Source organism: Phoca vitulina, unplaced genomic scaffold (genome assembly GCF_004348235.1).
Source record: "Phoca vitulina isolate PV1807 unplaced genomic scaffold, GSC_HSeal_1.0 scaffold31, whole genome shotgun sequence".
NCBI classification, from domain to species: Eukaryota; Metazoa; Chordata; class Mammalia; order Carnivora; family Phocidae; genus Phoca; species Phoca vitulina.
Window position 1 is genome coordinate 6,298,073 of NW_022589734.1, and position 17,377 is coordinate 6,315,449.

General features: G+C 41.3%; 1 protein-coding gene across 16 annotated transcripts in view; it reads left to right on the forward strand.

Moving 5' to 3' along the window:
• The window catches only part of FARS2 (phenylalanyl-tRNA synthetase 2, mitochondrial), a 715,905-nt gene that overhangs the window by 285,040 nt on the left and 413,488 nt on the right, over positions 1-17,377 (forward strand). The window contains exon 5 of one of the 16 annotated variants that reach the window (XM_032424631.1): positions 13,081-13,977. The exons of the other annotated variants lie outside the window; for them this stretch is intronic. Within the exon in view, the coding sequence (XP_032280522.1) occupies positions 13,081-13,175 (95 nt within the window). The 3' untranslated portion in view covers positions 13,176-13,977. Of the gene's footprint in view, positions 1-13,080; positions 13,978-17,377 lie in introns of those variants that run through there. 16 annotated transcript variants of the gene reach the window in all.

The following is a 17,377-nucleotide window of genomic DNA, read 5'->3' on the forward strand; positions in this document are numbered from 1 at the left end:
CATTGGAGCAAATTCTGTACCCACCACTCAAAACCTTTTCCATATCCTAAATCATTTCTCCTTGTCTCTTGCCAGTTATTGAGAGTTGTGTAAACACAGAGCTTTTCCCGTGTCGCATGATGCCCCCTCTACCCTTAGAATTGTTTCTCCTAGCATCTGCTTCATTCCATACACATGTGCAACATTCAGCATTTTCTTACCTGATTCACGTTACAATCATCCCTAATTTTTGTTTCCACCATAAGCTCACCTTTTCCACTACTCCCTTAAACACTCACTGCTTTTGTACTTTCCAGATGTCACGAGACTAATCTTATTCTTCTGACACCTTCAAAGTAAGTACAAATAACAGGGAATGCTAGTAGAATGGTCTTCCGACAGATTAGCAGCCTTTTAACATCCACCTCATGAAGTTGCTGTAAAGATTTAATAAGATAGTGTATATCTTGACTTTCCTAACTTAAGAGATGAGTTAAAGGATAGACTCCAAGAAAGTAAAATGCATTCTATAAACATTAATATAGTATTACTATTTACGGCTAGCCTTGTTTAAATGGGCATTTCCTCACAGCTTTATGTTAAGCAGAGATTTTAAATTCTACCAGCAATAGAATCGTATCAGCAAATATTTATTGAATATCTGCAGTGTGTTAAGCATTGTACTAGGTCTGTAAATGCCAAATGGCACTTGGCATATTTTCTATGAATTTTAATTTATTTTCTATTCAACAGGTATTTATTAAGCCTATGTTCTGGGCACAGTGTTAAACAGTGTTAGGTAGTAGATAGATGAAAATGAATAGGCCAAGAATCTTACAGCCCAGGAGCTCTGAGAGAAGTAGACATGGAGGCGGGTGGCGCCCTCGAGGCAACGTTGCATGCAGCGGGAAATGCCTGCGCGGAGCACTGAGGCAGCTCCCAGGAGCGTGAGGTCAGTCGTGCCTGAGAATGCCAGAGAGGCTTCCTGACCAGTAACTTTGGGGCTTAATTTTGAAGGGCTAGCAGGAGTTTACCAAATGGCAAGAGTCAGGAAAGGATGTTCTGGGCTGAGCAGGATAAGGCCATACACAGAAAGAGTCTTTGAGAACTAGAGTACAAAACATTTCTGTATGTTCTTCCGTCCTTACTGTGGAAGGCAGGGTGCTGTTTGCATCAAAAATGACAAGATTCTCGAGGGGCAGGACTGTATCTGATATTATTCTGTTTTATTTTTGTGACTCACTGTTCTTTCCTTTCTCTCAGCATTGACCTAAGTTATTTATATTAACTTCATGAGTGCATTTGCATCTTCCTCTTCTTTTTTTTTTTTTGGTGATTATTAAATGCATTTGAGGCTATGTAATTTGATTATTTCAGTGTGTTTGTTGTATAATTGGAGCCCAAGTTAATGTAGCCTAAAAAGATTCTTTCTTCTAACGTGATCAATTCTGTAATGCTAAACCAATTTGTTATTTCTCCCTGCAACCTTTTGCTTATGTAATTTGCTTAGTGACTGTGGCCCAGTGGCACTGCATTAGACTCAGCAAATCACACTCCCGTCCTGTCCCCACCAGTTTAAGGGTTTCAGCTTTAAAAAGTGTGCGTTTGTGGAATAAGTCTGGTGTTTGCCTCTCATCTTCCTTTCGGGGTGTTTTCAATAGTTCACAAAGCCACCTATAAATTCCTTTTGTTGGCCTTTTTCTCCTGTGGACCTATGTTCTATATATGTCTCATTTAGAAATGAGCCACCTACTGCATTCTTTTGCTCTCTTGTTATTTAATTATTAGATGGTTGCTTTTAATTCTCATTTGCTTCATTTGTTCTTCATTTCTCCAGTAAGATTTTCATATTCTTGAATGTAGGGAATCAGCATATCTTTTAGCACAGTGCTTGATACAGAACAGTATTTAAGAACTACTTTTTTAAATGAAAGAAGGGTCTGACGAAATGTTAATAGAACAAATGGCTTTTGTCACGTGGCTAGATCATGACTGAATTAGATTGACCTTTGAGGGGATGAATAGGCAAGATCGTGTTCTCCAGGGGTGGTGGTATGTCTCCAGCAACTAGCCACACCAGGACGTGGGGGTCTGACTCTTTGCTGCACCGCTAGCGGGTTCTGCAGCATCGGGCACGTCACTTCACGCCTCTCAGCTTTGGTTTTCCCAGCCATGAAGTGTGGGCAAGAATATTACTTATTCATGGTGTCGTTTTGAGGATTAACAGAAATAAGGCACAGAAATTGGGATGCGTCCCACGTGACAGTTAAAGCATTATTTACAATGTTTTTGTTGTAGAGCACTAGAGATGTAGTGATCATTAAATTACTTTATAAAGTACGTTATGCCACTATTTTACTGTTACTTGCTTTTATTTTGTCTATGGCATCAGTGACCTACCTCTCTACATTATGAAGGTCTGTTTTCACTTGAAGATACGGTGGGCATATCCATCTTTAACAGTGACGTGTCTGAAAGGCCTAGGCACAAGGGGCAGTTGTGGGGACTCATGTCAAACGTTGATCTTGGTCCATTGTTGGGGCACCTCAGTCCTCCCCCTATCACTTATTTTCTCTAGGTCTTGTTTTCTGTCCCACTCCCACACTCCCCTGCACCCCCCTTTTTTTCTATGGTACAACTAGCCTTTGTGGGGATAATTTAAAGTCTTGGGTATATACTGAAAGTCTCAGTAGTTAGTGACTACTGTTTGAGTCAAATTTGGTTTTAAAAAGTAAAATTCTAGATTTTAGAACTATAGCATTCTTAAATGAAGACACCTTGGTGGTCGTACAGCCCAGCCATTCTTAATCTCACAGACGAGGCTCAGAAAGTTCCAGAAGCCTGCCTGAGGTTGTCCAGCCACAGGACTGGAATCCTGTCTGTGTTTTCTGGTGCTCTACACCACTTTTGCTTTTAAGTGAGTGTCACACATTGGCTCCTCTGCTCTATTTTGGTGTCCTTGGCATGTTCTCATGCCCTTTGTGTCTTCCAGTTACTAGTGTGAGTGAAGTAGTTTGGTTTGCACTGTAGAGCCTTACTTCATATGTTTGGGGAGGGTGGTCCTCTAGTAGATGGGCACACCGTTGAGTAGGTGCATGCCTGCTAATCTTCTCTGTCTTCCCACTACCTGTCCTTTTGATTTGGGGTATTCTCCTCGGTTGCATCTTTTACATTTTATCCTTCCTTACTTTTCCAGTATCTCCTTTGCCATATTGCCTGCCTGAGTTCACATGTTTGATGGCTGAAATTTCAAACATACTGTATGCTGAGAGGTTATATTCTTTTCCTTTTTCTCTCCCCCTCCCTCCTTTTCCCCTAGAGCTCAAGTGTTTGAGGTATCCTAATGGTCTAAAATGTCAAAAGAAAACCAGGTGAAGAAAGAGCAATGGAAAATAACTCTATTAGATGCTGCCTTCTCATTCAGATTAATCTTTTTCTTCTTTTTGACCCTTTTAAACAAATGAACATGTTGGCCCATTTAAGGGGTAATTGCTCTTCTCTTGGGAACACGCTTCCTAAAGTGACTAGCTGTGCGAGGTTATACATCCTTGGTGACAAAGGTTGGCAGGACTGAACTTTGCTGTTTTCCTCCATGGCCTTTGTTCTCCCCTCTCAAATAATACACTTTTTTTTTTTTTTCCAACTATAGAAACTGTAGAGGTCAAAGATGTGACTCAGGTTCAACCCAGTGAAAATTGTACCCACCTTAAATTAGAACATACATTTTTAGCTTTTGATCCCAGGTAGCATGCCAGCTGGAAGATGTAGATTTGTCATCATTTTCTGCCTGTGTTTCGTCTTCTCTTTCCTTTTCTGCACTGTCATAATTCTCTAACTTCATTGTTTCTCTCTGTTGTTCTCTCCCCTTGGTAAACCCCTCTGCTCCCAGTGGAACCAGAAGAAATTGTACATGGGGTTTTGATATTTTGCCAACTGTTCTCTATAATTAAAAGTGAATTGGAAATGTGAACACTGCCTCTGTTCTGCTGTTGCTTCTGGGGTCTCGTCTAATAGAAACACAAAAAGGTGTAAAAAAAGAATCTGGAGGTAGAAGGAGAAAATGGAAGCAGGCTATCCAGGTTAAAAGGCTCCTAATGGAACAGAAACCCTTAAGCTTTTGGGTTATCTATTCTAAATTTGCTCTGTTATTTGGGTCAGAAGATCATCTGTTAGGTTTTATCCAAAATTAAACCAGTAGTAATGAGGTGGTGGTTCATACTCTTCCTGACTGGCTTGATCCACATGAATTATCTTGCCAGGTGAAGTAATCGAGAGCGGAAACCTACATAGAACTATTTGGAACTGAGAGAGATTTTTATTCAAGTTTTCATGCTCTAAGCAAGAACAGTAAATAGAGCGTACCTCTTGTATCGGCCCTAGATGACTGGTGTCCCGGAGTGCGGGGCTGGGAACTGCGCACGGACTAGACTGGAGAGCCCATTGAAATGCTGCAGCATTGTTAGGCCCTGTCTGAGCGGCTCCCCAGCCCTTCACTGTGATAGCACTTTTCCTTAAACTCCAACACTACTGCATTGCACACCGAGGAGACTTTAAGCTCTGCAAGGCCAGGGAGCATGTCTGTCTTTTCACTGTTGTGTCTCTATCACCTAGATCTGTGCCCGACCCCCTGTAAAGACTCAAGAGGTGTTTGATGAATGAATGAATGAAATGAGAACCTTTGAAGCATTCCAGTTTTACTGTTTTTTTTTACTCTGCAAGTTCTAAAGTTAAATACTTGGTGTACCTCTATATGGAAATAGGCTGGACATAAAATTGATTTAATATGAAAACCACGGGACACTTAACCTAAGCGAGGAGGAGCCAGGGATACCATGAAGAGATGACATAGATCTGTGAGCATCCGCCTCTTGCTCATTCTTCAGGAGCTTTGTTTAAATTAAAAGAATTGCTAGTAGATTTTCAGATAAACGGTTGGAAGATAGGATATCTCAAGTCTTCCAACTTTCATGTTTTATCTATAATTTCATGTTTTATCTATAATTTCAGTTTTTTGAGCCTCTGCCTACTTTTAAGTGGATATGGTAGAATAGGAAAACAGCCTCAAAAATACAGCAAAGGAAAAAAGAAAGAGAGGTTTTTTTTTTTTTCATGAAATGCCAACTGGAATTATATGAAAATACATGTGAAGAGGGAGTTTGTCCACGGGACTTCCTGTGCATGTTGGGAAGCATCCAGAATAGTTAACTCTTTCACTGACACCATGTCCTTTATTTGTTTCGCTTAGCACAGTGATACAGAGCATCAGGTCTTCTGTGTTTCTCTCAAGATCATGTCTTTCCTGCAAGAACAAAGACATTGTTCTTTTTTAAAAAATTTTTTATTGTTATGTTAATCACCATACACTACATCATTAGTTTTTGATGTAGTGTTCCATGATTCATTGTTTGTGCACAACACCCAGTGCTCCATGCAGAATGTGCCCTCTTTAATACCCATCACCACGCTAACCCATCCTCCCACCCCTCTCCCCTCTAGAATCCTCAGTATGTTTTTCAGCATCCATCGTCTCTCATGGTTCATCTCCCCCTCCGATTTCCCCCCCTTCATTCTTCCCCTCCTGCTGTCTTCTTCTTTTTTTTTTTCTTAACATATATTGCATTATTTATTTCAGAGGTACAGATCTGTGATTCAACAGTCTTGCACAATTCACAGCACTCACCATAGCACATACCCTCCCCAGTGTCTATCACCTAGCCACCCCATCCCTCACACCCCACCCCCACTCCAGCAACCCTCAGTTTGTTTCCTGAGATTAAGAATTCCTCATATCAGTGAGGTCATGTGATACATGTCTTTCTCTGATTGACTTATTTCGCTCAGCATAACACCCTCCAGTTCCATCCACGTCGTTGCAAATGGCAAGATCTCATTCCTTTTGATGGCTGCATAATATTCCATTGTGTGTATATACCACATCTTCTTTATTCATTCATCTGTCGATGGGCATCTTGGCTCTTTCCACAGTTTAGCTATTGTGGACATTGCTGCTATAAACATCGGGGTGCACGTACCCCTTCAGATCCCTACATTTGTATCTTTGGGGTAAATACCCAGTAGGGCAATTGCTGGATCGTATGGTAGCTCTATTTTCAACTTTTTGAGGAGTCTCCATACTGTTTTGCAGAGTGGCTGCACCAGCTTGCATTCCCACCAACAGTGTAGGAGGGTTCCCCCTTCTCCGCATCCCCGCCAACATCGGTTGTTTCCTGACTTGTTAATTTTAGCCATTCTAACTGGTGTGAGGTGGTATCTCATTGAGGTTTTGATTTGGATTTCCCTGATGCCGAGCGATGTTGAGCACTTTTTCATGTGTCTGTTGGCCATTTGGATGTCTTCTTTGGAAAAATGTCTGTTCATGTCTTCTGCCCATTTCTTGATTGGATTCCTTGTTCTTTGGGTGTTGAGTTTGATAAGTTCTTTATAGATTTTGGATACTAGCCTTTATCTGATATGTAATTTGCAAATATCTTCTCCTATTCTGTCGGTTGTCTTTTGGTTTTGTTGACTGTTTCTTTTGCTGTGCAAAAGCTTTTTATCTTGATGCAGTCCCAATAGTTCATTTTTCCCTTGCTTCCCTTGCCTTTGGCGATATTTCTAGGAAGAAGTTGCTGCGGCTGAGGTCGAAGAGGTTGCTGCCTGTGTTCTCCTTTAGGATTTTGATGGATTCCTGTCTCACATTGAGGTCTTTCAACCATTTGGAGTCTATTTTTGTGTGTGGTGTAAGGAAATGGTCCAGTTTCATTCTTCTGCATGTGGCTGTCCAATTTTCCCAACACCATTTGTTGAAGAGACTGTCTTTTTTCCATTGGACATTCTTTCCTGCTTTGTCGAAGATGAGTTGACCATAGAGTTGAGGGTCCATTTCTGGGCTCTCGATTCTGTTCCATTGATCTGTGTGTCTGTTTTTGTGCCAGTACCATACTGTCTTGATGATGACAGCTTTGTAGTAGAGCTGGAAGTCCGGAATTGTGATGCCACCAGCTTTGCTTTTCTTTTTCAACATTCCTCTGGCTATTCGGGGTCTTTTCTGGTTCCATACAAAGTTTAGGATTATTTGTTCATTTCTTTGAAAAAAGTGGATGGTATTTTGATAGGGATTGCACTGAATGTGTAGATTGCTCTAGGTAGCATTGACATCTTCACAATATTTGTTCTTCCAATCCATGAGCATGGAACGTTTTTCCATTTCTTTGTGTCTTCCTCAATTTCTTTCATGAGTATTTTATAGTTTTCTGAGTACAGATTCTTTGCCTCTTTGGTTAGATTTATTCCTAGGTATCTTACGGTTTTGGGTGCAATTGTAAATGGGATCGACTCCTTAATTTCTCTTTCTTCTGTCTTGTTGTTGGTGTATAGGAATGCCACTGACTTCTGTGCATTGATTTTATATCCTGCCACTTTACTGAATTCCTGTATGAGTTCTAGCAGTTTTGGGGTGGAGTCTTTTGGGTTTTCCACATAAAGTATCATATCATCTGCAAAGAGTGAGAGTTTGACTTCTTCTTTGCCAATTTGGATGCCTTTTATTTCTTTTTGTTGTCTGATTGCTGTGGCTAGGACTTCTAATACTATGTTGAATAGCAGTGGTGATAGTGGACATCCCTGCCGCATTCCTGAACTTAGGGGGAAAGCTCTCAGTTTTTCCCCAATGAGAATGGTATTCGGTGTGGGTTTTTCATAGATGGCTTTTATGATATTGAGGTATGTACCCTCTCTCCCTATACTCTGAAGAGTTTTGATCAAGAAAGGATGCTGTACTTTGTCAAATGCTTTTTCTGCATCTATTGAGAGGATCATATGGTTCTTGTTCTTTCTTCTGTTAATGTTGTATCACGTTGATTGATTTGCGGATGTTGAACCAACCTTGCAGCCCAGGGAGAAATCCCACTTGGTCGTGGTGAATAATCCTTTTAATGTACTGTTGGATCCTATTGGCTAGTATTTTGGTGAGAATTTTTGCATCCATGTTCATCAGGGATATTGGTCTGTCATTCTCCTTTTTGATGGGGTCTTTGTCTGGTTTTGGGATCAAGGTAATGGTTGCCTCATAAAACGAGTTTGGAAGTTTTCCTTCCATTTCTGTTTTTTGGAACAGTTTCAGAAGAATAGATATTAATTCTTCTTGAAATGTTTGGTAGAATTCCCCTGGGAAGCCATCTGGTCCTGGGCTTTTGTTTGTTGGGAGATTTTTGATGACTGCTTCAATTTCCATAGTGGTTATAGGTCTGTTCAGGTTTTCTTTTTCTTCCTGGTTCAGTTTTGGTAGTTGATACATCTCTAGGAATGCATCCATTTCTTCCAGGTTATCTAATTTGCTGGCATAGAGTTACTCATAATATATTCTTATAATTGTATTTCTTTGGTGTTGGTTGTGATCTCTCGTCTTTCATTCATGATTTTGTTGATTTGGGTCATTTCTCTTTTCTTTTTGATAAGTCTGGCCAGGGGTTTATCAATCTTGTTAATTCTTTCAAAGAACCAGCTCCTTGTTTCGTTGATCTGTTCTACTGTTCTTTTGGTTTCTATTTCATTGATTTCTGCTCTGATCTTTATTATTTCTCTTCTCCTGCTGGGTTTAGGCTTTATTTGCTATTCTTTCTCCAGCTCCTTTAGGTATAGGGTTAGGTTGTGTACTTGAGACCTTTCTTGTTTCTTGAGAAAGGCTTGTATTTCTGTATACTTTCCTCTTAGGACTGCCTTTGCTGCATCCCAAAGATTTTGAACAGTTGTGTTTTCATTTTCGTTGGTTTCCATGAATTTTTTAAATTCTTCTTTAATTTCCTGGTTGACCCATTCATTCTTTAGTAGGATGCTCTTTAGCCTCCATGTATTTGAGTTCTTTCTGACTTTCCTCTTGTGATTGAGTTCTAGTTTCAAAGCATTGTGGTCTGAAAATAGGCAGGGAATGATCCCAATCTTTTGGTACTGGTTGAGACCTGATTTATGACCTAGAATGTGATCGATTCTGGACAAAGACATTGTTCTTAAATGAAGGCACTTTTTGGCCTAATGTTCAATTCCTTCCACTGCTGTCTGCACATGGAAGAAAATTCAACTTCTTACAAACATCAGTACCCCTCACTTCCCAAAGGACTATCCCAGTGCCGATCCCCCACCCCCACCAGCTAATTCCTCTGCTGACTTTCTTCCCAATTACTTTGGCCACACCACATAAAACTACATATTTCTTTTCTTCTCTCTCTCTTTTTTTTGGGGGGGGGAGCGGGAATCATTAATATCATTCTCTTTAATATTCAGTTTTGAATATGTTGCATGTTTTCTTTTTTTTTTTTTAATTTTTTTTTTTATTGTTATGTTAATCCCCATACATTACATCATTAGTTTTAGATATAGTGTTCCATGATTCATTGTTTGTGCATAACACCCAGTGCTCCATGCAGAACGTGCCCTCCTCAATACCCATCACCAGGCTAACCCATCCTCCCAACCCCCTCCCCTCTAGAACCCTCAGTTTGTTTTTCAGAATCCATCGTCTCTCATGGTTCTTCTCCCCCTCCGATTTCCCCCCCTTCATTCTTCCCCTCCTGCTACATTCTTCTTCTTCTTTTTTTCTTTCTTAACATATATTGTTGCATGTTTTCTGGTTGCTCTGTAGCAGAGCATATTGCTCAAGTGGCTCATTCGTCACTTAGATGTTTTTAGATGTTGACTTTGGTGTTGGTATTATAGGAGTCAAAGATTATTAAAAGTGAAGCCTTATGAGTTGTTTGGTATTCAGAATATTTTCCAGCAAAGGAAGAGTTTTGTGAACTTAGTGTATTTGCTCTACCTAAAAGCTGGAGATCTGTGTCTAGCATAAAGTGGATAGGAGGTGTAGTAGTTTGCCAGGCCTGCTGTAACAAAGACCCACATAGCGTGGCTCACGGTTCTGGAGACTAGAAATCCAAGATCAAGGTGTTACAGGGTTGGTTTCTTCAGAGAAGAAACTTAGCTTATAGATGCTGCCTTCTCCCATGGTCTTCCATCTGTGCCTGCCTGTGTCCTAATATCTTCTTATAGGGACGCCAGTCCTATTGGATTGGGGTCCACCTCAGTGACCTCATTTTACCTAATCTATTTAAAGACCCTTCCTGCAAAGACAGTCACATTTTGAGGTATTGGGGGTTAGGACTTCAACATATGAATGGGGAAGATTGCACAATCTCCATCGCAGGGGGTGAATAAACTCTAATCCCTGACTGAATAGTATTTTTTTAAAATATTTTATGTAGTTAGCTGACAGAGACACAGCGAGAGAGGGAACACAGCAGGGAGAGTGGGAGGGGGAGAAGCAGGCTTCCCACTGAGCAGGGAGCCCGATGTGGGGCTCGATCCCAGGACCCTGGGATCATGACCTGAGCTGAAGGCAGACGCTTAACGACTGAGCCACCCAGGCTCCCCTTGACTGAATAGTATTGAATGGAAATACGAGACTAAGAATAACTCCCTTATAGGATGGTACCGAGAATTAAATGAAATCTTGTGTGTGAAAATTTTGAAAACTCCAAATCCTCACTAATAAAAATGGTAGTGTCATTCCCATTGTTATATAACAGATGACAGTAAATATAATGATTACTATAATATAAAATGGTAATGTTATTGGAAACGTCATTCGAATCCACATGAGAAATGAAAGAGTTTGAATTTATGTTACATTTCCCAGAGTTACAGAGAGACTAGTGCAAGCAGAAGAGGAAATCAAAATCTGGGGACAGTGACAGGCAGTCTGCATCATTGCAACTCTGCTCAGTTTTGAGCAGTTATAAAGAGTGGATCTTTTTGCCAGGCCTGTTGAGAATGAAATTCTTAATGTCAGATGAAGGACAAACTAAACAGTATCTGAAATAATTGACTGTCATGGATTAAATGTCAGGAAAAAAAATGAGTAAGAGGAACATTGTGTTCCTTTCTTAATAATAGAAATCAAAATGTTTCACCAAACGTTATTTCACCCCTTCAGTTAAGAGCGTGTACTATTACTGTGGTAAATAGGGTATACCACGTTGACAGTGAACACCAATAGTGTCCTTCAAACGCCTTACAGTTTTCTAAATACATTTTAAATATTTTCCTCAGTGTTGTTCTGATTAAGAGCCATAGATGTAGGTGATTTTGTTAGTCTTAGGTTCATTTTAAGTAGAATTTTAGAAATTGTCTGCTTTAAAAATGTAATCCCTTTATTGCCCTTTACTCCAAAAGGTTAATCCATTAACCTCTCATTGTAATAGGAGCTGGAGCATTTGAAGCCAATGAAGTGTTTTACATTATCTTTCATTGTGAATTAAACAAATAATTTTCTGTCCTCTTTCCTCAAATTGCTACAATTTAGGGATCAGATAGCTAATTATACAGCTCTGGAGCCAGTTTTGAGAGGGATAAAAATCTCTTCCAAACACATCTGCTTTAGCAGCCTGTACTGGGGACTCCTGGGGGTAGGGGAGCCTCCCTGGGGGTGTTTAAGACTTAAATATTTGTTGCGTTAGGCAATTTGATGCTACTAACAGTTTCACAGAATGGAATCTAGGACAAATCTTAACAGGATAAGAAATGATTTAAAATTTTTTTTCATATTTCATAGTTCTAAATTGGAGATCCATCTTCCTCTGATAATAAGTCGGCTCTAGGTTATCTTAGTAGATGTATTTTTGAGGTGGTAGAGATTTCAGGCTCTACTTTTTTCTTCTTGTCCTTGTCACCGGGCTTTTGGCTATTTCATTTCTCAGAGTCATTATTCAAGAGCACCAATAGGAGAAAAGCAATGCCAAGATGGAAATCAGATGGGCCAAGTTAACAATTTGACAATAAGAAGTCCGATTTTCTCATAAAGCCGAAGGTGTTGAGATCTTTTGACTGTCGTGTTTCTCCTCTAGGTTTTAGTATTTGTTGGGGGAGCAATATGCTCTTCCTGTGTCTCTAACAGCAGAGTGACACGTACCCCGCGGGGCACTCAGCAGACCTTGTCTGAGTTGATCCTTGTATTAGATCTAAGATCTGCGTAGTCCTTGTTGTTGTTGTTTTCACTTTCTGCGAAGAGTTGCTTCTTCAGTTGACTTTGTCTTGCCTACACCTCACTTGTGCAGCCCTCCTGAGAGCAGCTGTCCTGAGAGCAGCTCCCAGCAGCACTTGGGTCCCTTTTCAGGGTGAACCCCTGTCCCTTCACAGGGGGATAGCAGTGTGAAGATGAGGTTAAGACTGCTGCATTAAGCCAAGCAACATCTCAGTTGCCCTAGGGAACCTGGAACATCAATGAACCAGGAAGCTAGAAGCTTACATGTGGGAGGCAAGGGGTGCTTTTCTCCCATTGAAGAAGGGGTCTTGTGGGAGGCGTGCATCTACTCCGGCTGCACCCAGCTCGGCACTGGCAGCTCTGGCCAGAGTGAACCCCAGGGAACCTGAGAGGTTGGAGCAAACACGTGTTTTCAGACTGAAGTATTTGGGGAGGACGAAGAGGTGAAGCAGACCGTGTGGTACTTCCCCGGTGGTTTTCTTTGGAGGGTCGGTCTGGGTCTTTGGGAGATGAAAACTGCACTTGAGTCCTTCCGACCTGACTCGCGTGAACCAGGGCGACATGGGAAAGAGGAGTGAGTGTTGAAGAATGGAATTAGAAAGCTTGATTTCTAATCTCAGATCTGTCACTAATGGGGTCTGTGACCTTGGACCAAGTCCTTTACTCTCTCTGGGCCTCAATGTGCTCATCCATAAGCTGAGTGAGTGAAATGGATGGAAGCTAATGGCTACTGTTCTTGGAAGCTCCCCATAGAGTTCTCCGTGTTTGCTGGAGCTTAAAGTTTGGGATCATTTTCTCCCAGTTTGGTTCCCTTTGGCTTGGTGATGTCATTGTGTGCAGAAATAGCAAACTGGCACAAAGCCATTTCTCCAGTTCTGTGCACCAGAACATCTTCAATGAGATCATATTTTGCTCTTTTGCTTGGAGAAACCAATTCTGACTCAGACCGTAGTCACTAACTACTTAAACGCCGGGTGTAGCAGTGGCCTATATTTTCTTTTCATTCCGTGTCGGTTTCCTGCTTCCCTGTGATTGCATCCTCCTCAGTGCTTTCTCTCTTCCCTCCACAGAAATGATCGGAAGGGGCCTCCGGAATCTTGGCAGAAGCAAATGCCAGTTGTACCAAGCTGGGGGCAGTGTCCTTTGCAAATGCGTTGTTTTATGAAGATGCACTTTTTACACGATTCTTCGCATCAGCAGTTTTGCCCACTTGACATTGTTTAAAAAGCCTATTTGAGTATCTGATCCAGTTCTCTGTTCTCCACCGCTGCTGCCCTTTTCCTCCCTCCTGTCCTCCAGCTTGGAAAAATGTGTGTGGTACAGTGAGAAATTCTGGCCGCTTGGGGACCGCCTTTTCTTCAGCATCTTGCAAAAGAGGCTGATGTGGAGGCTGGAAAGTATTCATAGAAATGCTGCTTTTCACAGGGCTGCTAACAGCTGCCTGGGACTCTGTGGAAGCAGAATGCAGACTAAATAAGATCTGAGGAGGAGGGTAGTGCATTAAAAAGTATCTCTCGCAGACAACCCTGGGGAAATGAAGGCCAGCCAAAGCTGCCAGGAGTGGAGCAGGGCCAGGTGCTACAGGTAGAAGCTTCCGGAGGAGAGGTCTGTGCTGTTTCCTTCCAGTGTGTTCCCACTCTAGCACAGCCAAGGGCAGGCCCGTCTGGCACCAGGTGGCGGCTGAGGAAGATCTGAGGCCACTGGGGCAAAGAGCATAGACTCCAGAGTCAGACACACCTGGATTTCATTTCTGAGGGGCAAGGTGCTTTGGTTGTAAGCTCTAGAAACCAGTTCTGGCTAACGTAAATTTAAAAGGGAGGGGAAGGTTAGAATGTATTCAAAGGACACTGAGTCATTCACAGAACTGGTGAGGCCTTCAACAGTGAACCCTCAAAAAGGGGAGGCACCAAGGTAGCTCTGGTATGTAGGACAGCTCCTCCAAGGTGGTGTCACTGGAATGACTTGAAATAGAGCGTTTCTGTCCTTGTGACTTTTCATTCAAGATCCAAATCCTGAGGGGCACCTGGGTGGCTCAGTCGGTTGAGCGTCTGTCTGCCTTCGGCTCAGGTCATGATCCCAGCGGGATAGAGCCCTGCGGGGGCTTCCTGCTCAGTGGGAAACCTGCTTCTCCCTCTGCCCCTCACCCCACTCTCGTGCGCTTTCTCTCTGTCTCAAATAAATAAATAAAATCTTAAAAAAAAAAAAAAAAGATCCAAATCCTTAAGAGACAAATGATGGGTCCTGCCTTGTACTTTTTTGGGGGGAGTGGGTGGGTAGAGCACCATAGTGATTGACATAGATAGGGTTGGCTCACCCAAAGAAAATTGGGCAACCCTTTTTAAAAGAAGCAGTTAGGGTTGTTCTGCAGACTAAACCAACAAATGTCTGTCTATCATGTAAGTGAGTCCTGCCACTCAGCATGTTACTCTCTGAATCTTGGGTAAAACTTCAGACTCGGGCAATGCCTCGAGTACCTCAGCTCTGTGCTAAGAAAACTGAAGGAAGGAAGTCTGACGAAGAAATAATACCTATTTATATATATAGATGTGCTCACTGGAACATTAAAAAAGGTAATACCCCTAAAGCTCTTTGCATGTGCTTTGTGTAAGTACTTAATGATGTTTAGCTCTATTCATTGTGTTTTCTCAGCAAAGTCATTAGTTGATGGGGTGACCCAAACACATCTCAGTTTGCTCAGGACAGTCCCAGTTTTTGCCTTTATACCTTCCAAATTAGCTTTGTCTCGGATTCCTCATGTTTAAAATAAACCGTCATTATTGCTGGTTGCATTAAAATAAACCAGGATGGGCTAGGAGCACCTGGCTGGCTCAGTCAGTTAAGTGTCTTGATTTCAGCTCAGGCCATGATCTCAGGGTCCTGGGATTGAGCCCCGAGTTGGGCTCCACGCTCAGCAGAGAGTCTTTTTGGGATTCTCTCCCTCTGCTCCTCCCCCTGCTTGTGCTTACTCTCTCTCTCTCAAATAAGTAAATACATCTTTTAAAAAATAAAATAAAATAAACCAGGATGGACTTGATAGACCCTTGCTTTGCCCTTCCAGCCCTGCCCCGCCGTTCCTCCAATAGTAAGTGAGAAGCATATACAGTGAACAGGGTTCTCAGTGAAATCTGAGTCTCACCAGCAATAACCTCCCTCCCTTTTCCCAAGCCTTTCAGACGCAGCTTAAACAACACCGCCCTTTACGGGTGGTATGCGGGGTGCTCTCTGCGAAACAGTGCACTGAGACCCGGGTGCTGGGCTGGGACAGTTAGCTCCTCCCAGTCCAGAGTGGTGGTGGGAGAAGCCCTGGGTACTGCTACCCCTGCCAGCCCTGTGGTCTATCAGCCAGCCGTGCCAGGGCCCTTCCCATAGCTTCCAGGAGACATGGGCGGGCCCTCAGTCAGCTTGCAATGTTGTAACAAATTGGGTTGAAGTATGAGGGGGAAGGAGGCCAAGCAGCTCTGCAGTAGAGCCTCTAGGTCTAGAGGAGAGTCTGCATGCTCTTGCTATAGGGGTTTGTCACATTGTCACATCTGAAGCTATTCATTTATTTTGCTTTTTGTTAGTGTTTTTTTTAATCTTTCAAAATTAATTCTTTTAGTAGCAGTTATTCCTCACTGTCCCCAAAAAGTGCCCTTTTAAAAGGGAAAATGAATGACCAGGTTTCCATTTTTCAAGGAAGTTGATATTAAATGTGTAACGTCTCAGATATGTACCATTCACATAAGGGCCATAACAATATCACTGACCAGGAGAAAACCCAAAGAAATCAATCTGTTGAAGAAGCATTCGCATCTAACCTAAAAATTCCATAGGTGAGAGTTTAACACATGCAGCGTTTTTGCATATTATTTTGGAAAAATAGCTTTTCATCGAGGTCAAAGAACTGTTGTTCTAAGTTAATTTCACTCATTTTGGCGTTCCAGTTTTCTTCCACGCACATTAAAAGTATAGTTGTAGCTGTTGATATCTTGGCTCCACTAGCAAAAGAACTTTGCAGACAGTTACATGACCATGCCAGTTTTTTTTTTTTTTTACATACAGTGTTATATTGGTTTCAGGTGTACACATAGTGATTCAACAATTCTGTACATTACATGTACAGTAGATGTGGTCACCATCTGTCACCATACAACATTATTACAGTGTTATTGACTATATTCCCTATGCTGTACTTTTCATCCTCATGACTTACTTATTTTATAACTGGAAGTTTATACCTCCTAATCCCCTTCACCTGTTTTGCCCATCCCCCTCCTCCCCTCTGGCAACTACCAGTTTGTTCTTTGTATTTATGATTTGTTTTGTTTTTTGGATTCCACATATAAGTGAGACCATACAGTATTTGTCTTTCTCGGTCTGACTTATTTCACTTAGCATTAATACCCTCTAGGTCCATCCATGTTGTTGCAAATGGTAAGATCTCATTCTTTTTATAACTAAGTAATATTCCACTATGTATGTGTCTGTGTGTGCCATCTTCTTTATCCGTTATCCATTAATGGGTACTTAGGTTGCTTCCATAACGGGTGTTGTAAGTAATGCTGCAGTGAACATGGGGGTGCATATAGCTTTTCAAATTAGTGTTCTCGTTTCCTTTGGATAAATACCCAGTAGTGCAATTACTGGATCTTATGGTAGTTCTATTTGTAATTTTCTGAGGAACCTCTATACTATTTCCCACAGTAGCTGCACCAATTTATATTCCCACCAACAGCGCATGAGGGTTCTTTGTTCTCCACATCCTCACCAACACTTATTTCTTGTCTTTTTGATAACAGCCATTCTGACAGGTGTGAGTGATATCTCATTGTGGTTTTGATTTGCATTTCCCTGATGATCAGTGATGTTGATGATCATGCCTATCTTCTATCAGTGTCATCTCATCAGATACTTCAAGTAGAAAATTAGTTAAATTAATTCCAATAAATTTTCAGGTTTTTTTTTTTTCCATCCAATTCATGAGATGAAAGGAAAGTTTTTGGAAGTTCATTCTGTCCATGGAAACACATCTGACATTATTGTACTTATGATTGCTAATCCAGTCCCGAGGTTCAACATTTATGGACAAATTATTTAGTTTTGCAATGATAGCATATTAAAATTTTGTAGAGTGCAGTGTTTTAGTAAAAACAGCTTACTAAATTTAGAAAAGTGGATCAGAAATATACTTGGAATTGATTGTGAGATATATATATATATATATATATATATATATATATATATATATCACTATAAAATTTTTGCCACAAAGCTGAAGTTAAATACAAAAAACACCTCGGTTTGGCAAGAACTGTCATACTTGCTGTCTTTGCTGCCTGTTGTCAGTCAAATTTTAGCAATGGCTCAGCCCTTGAAAAACTAATTTGT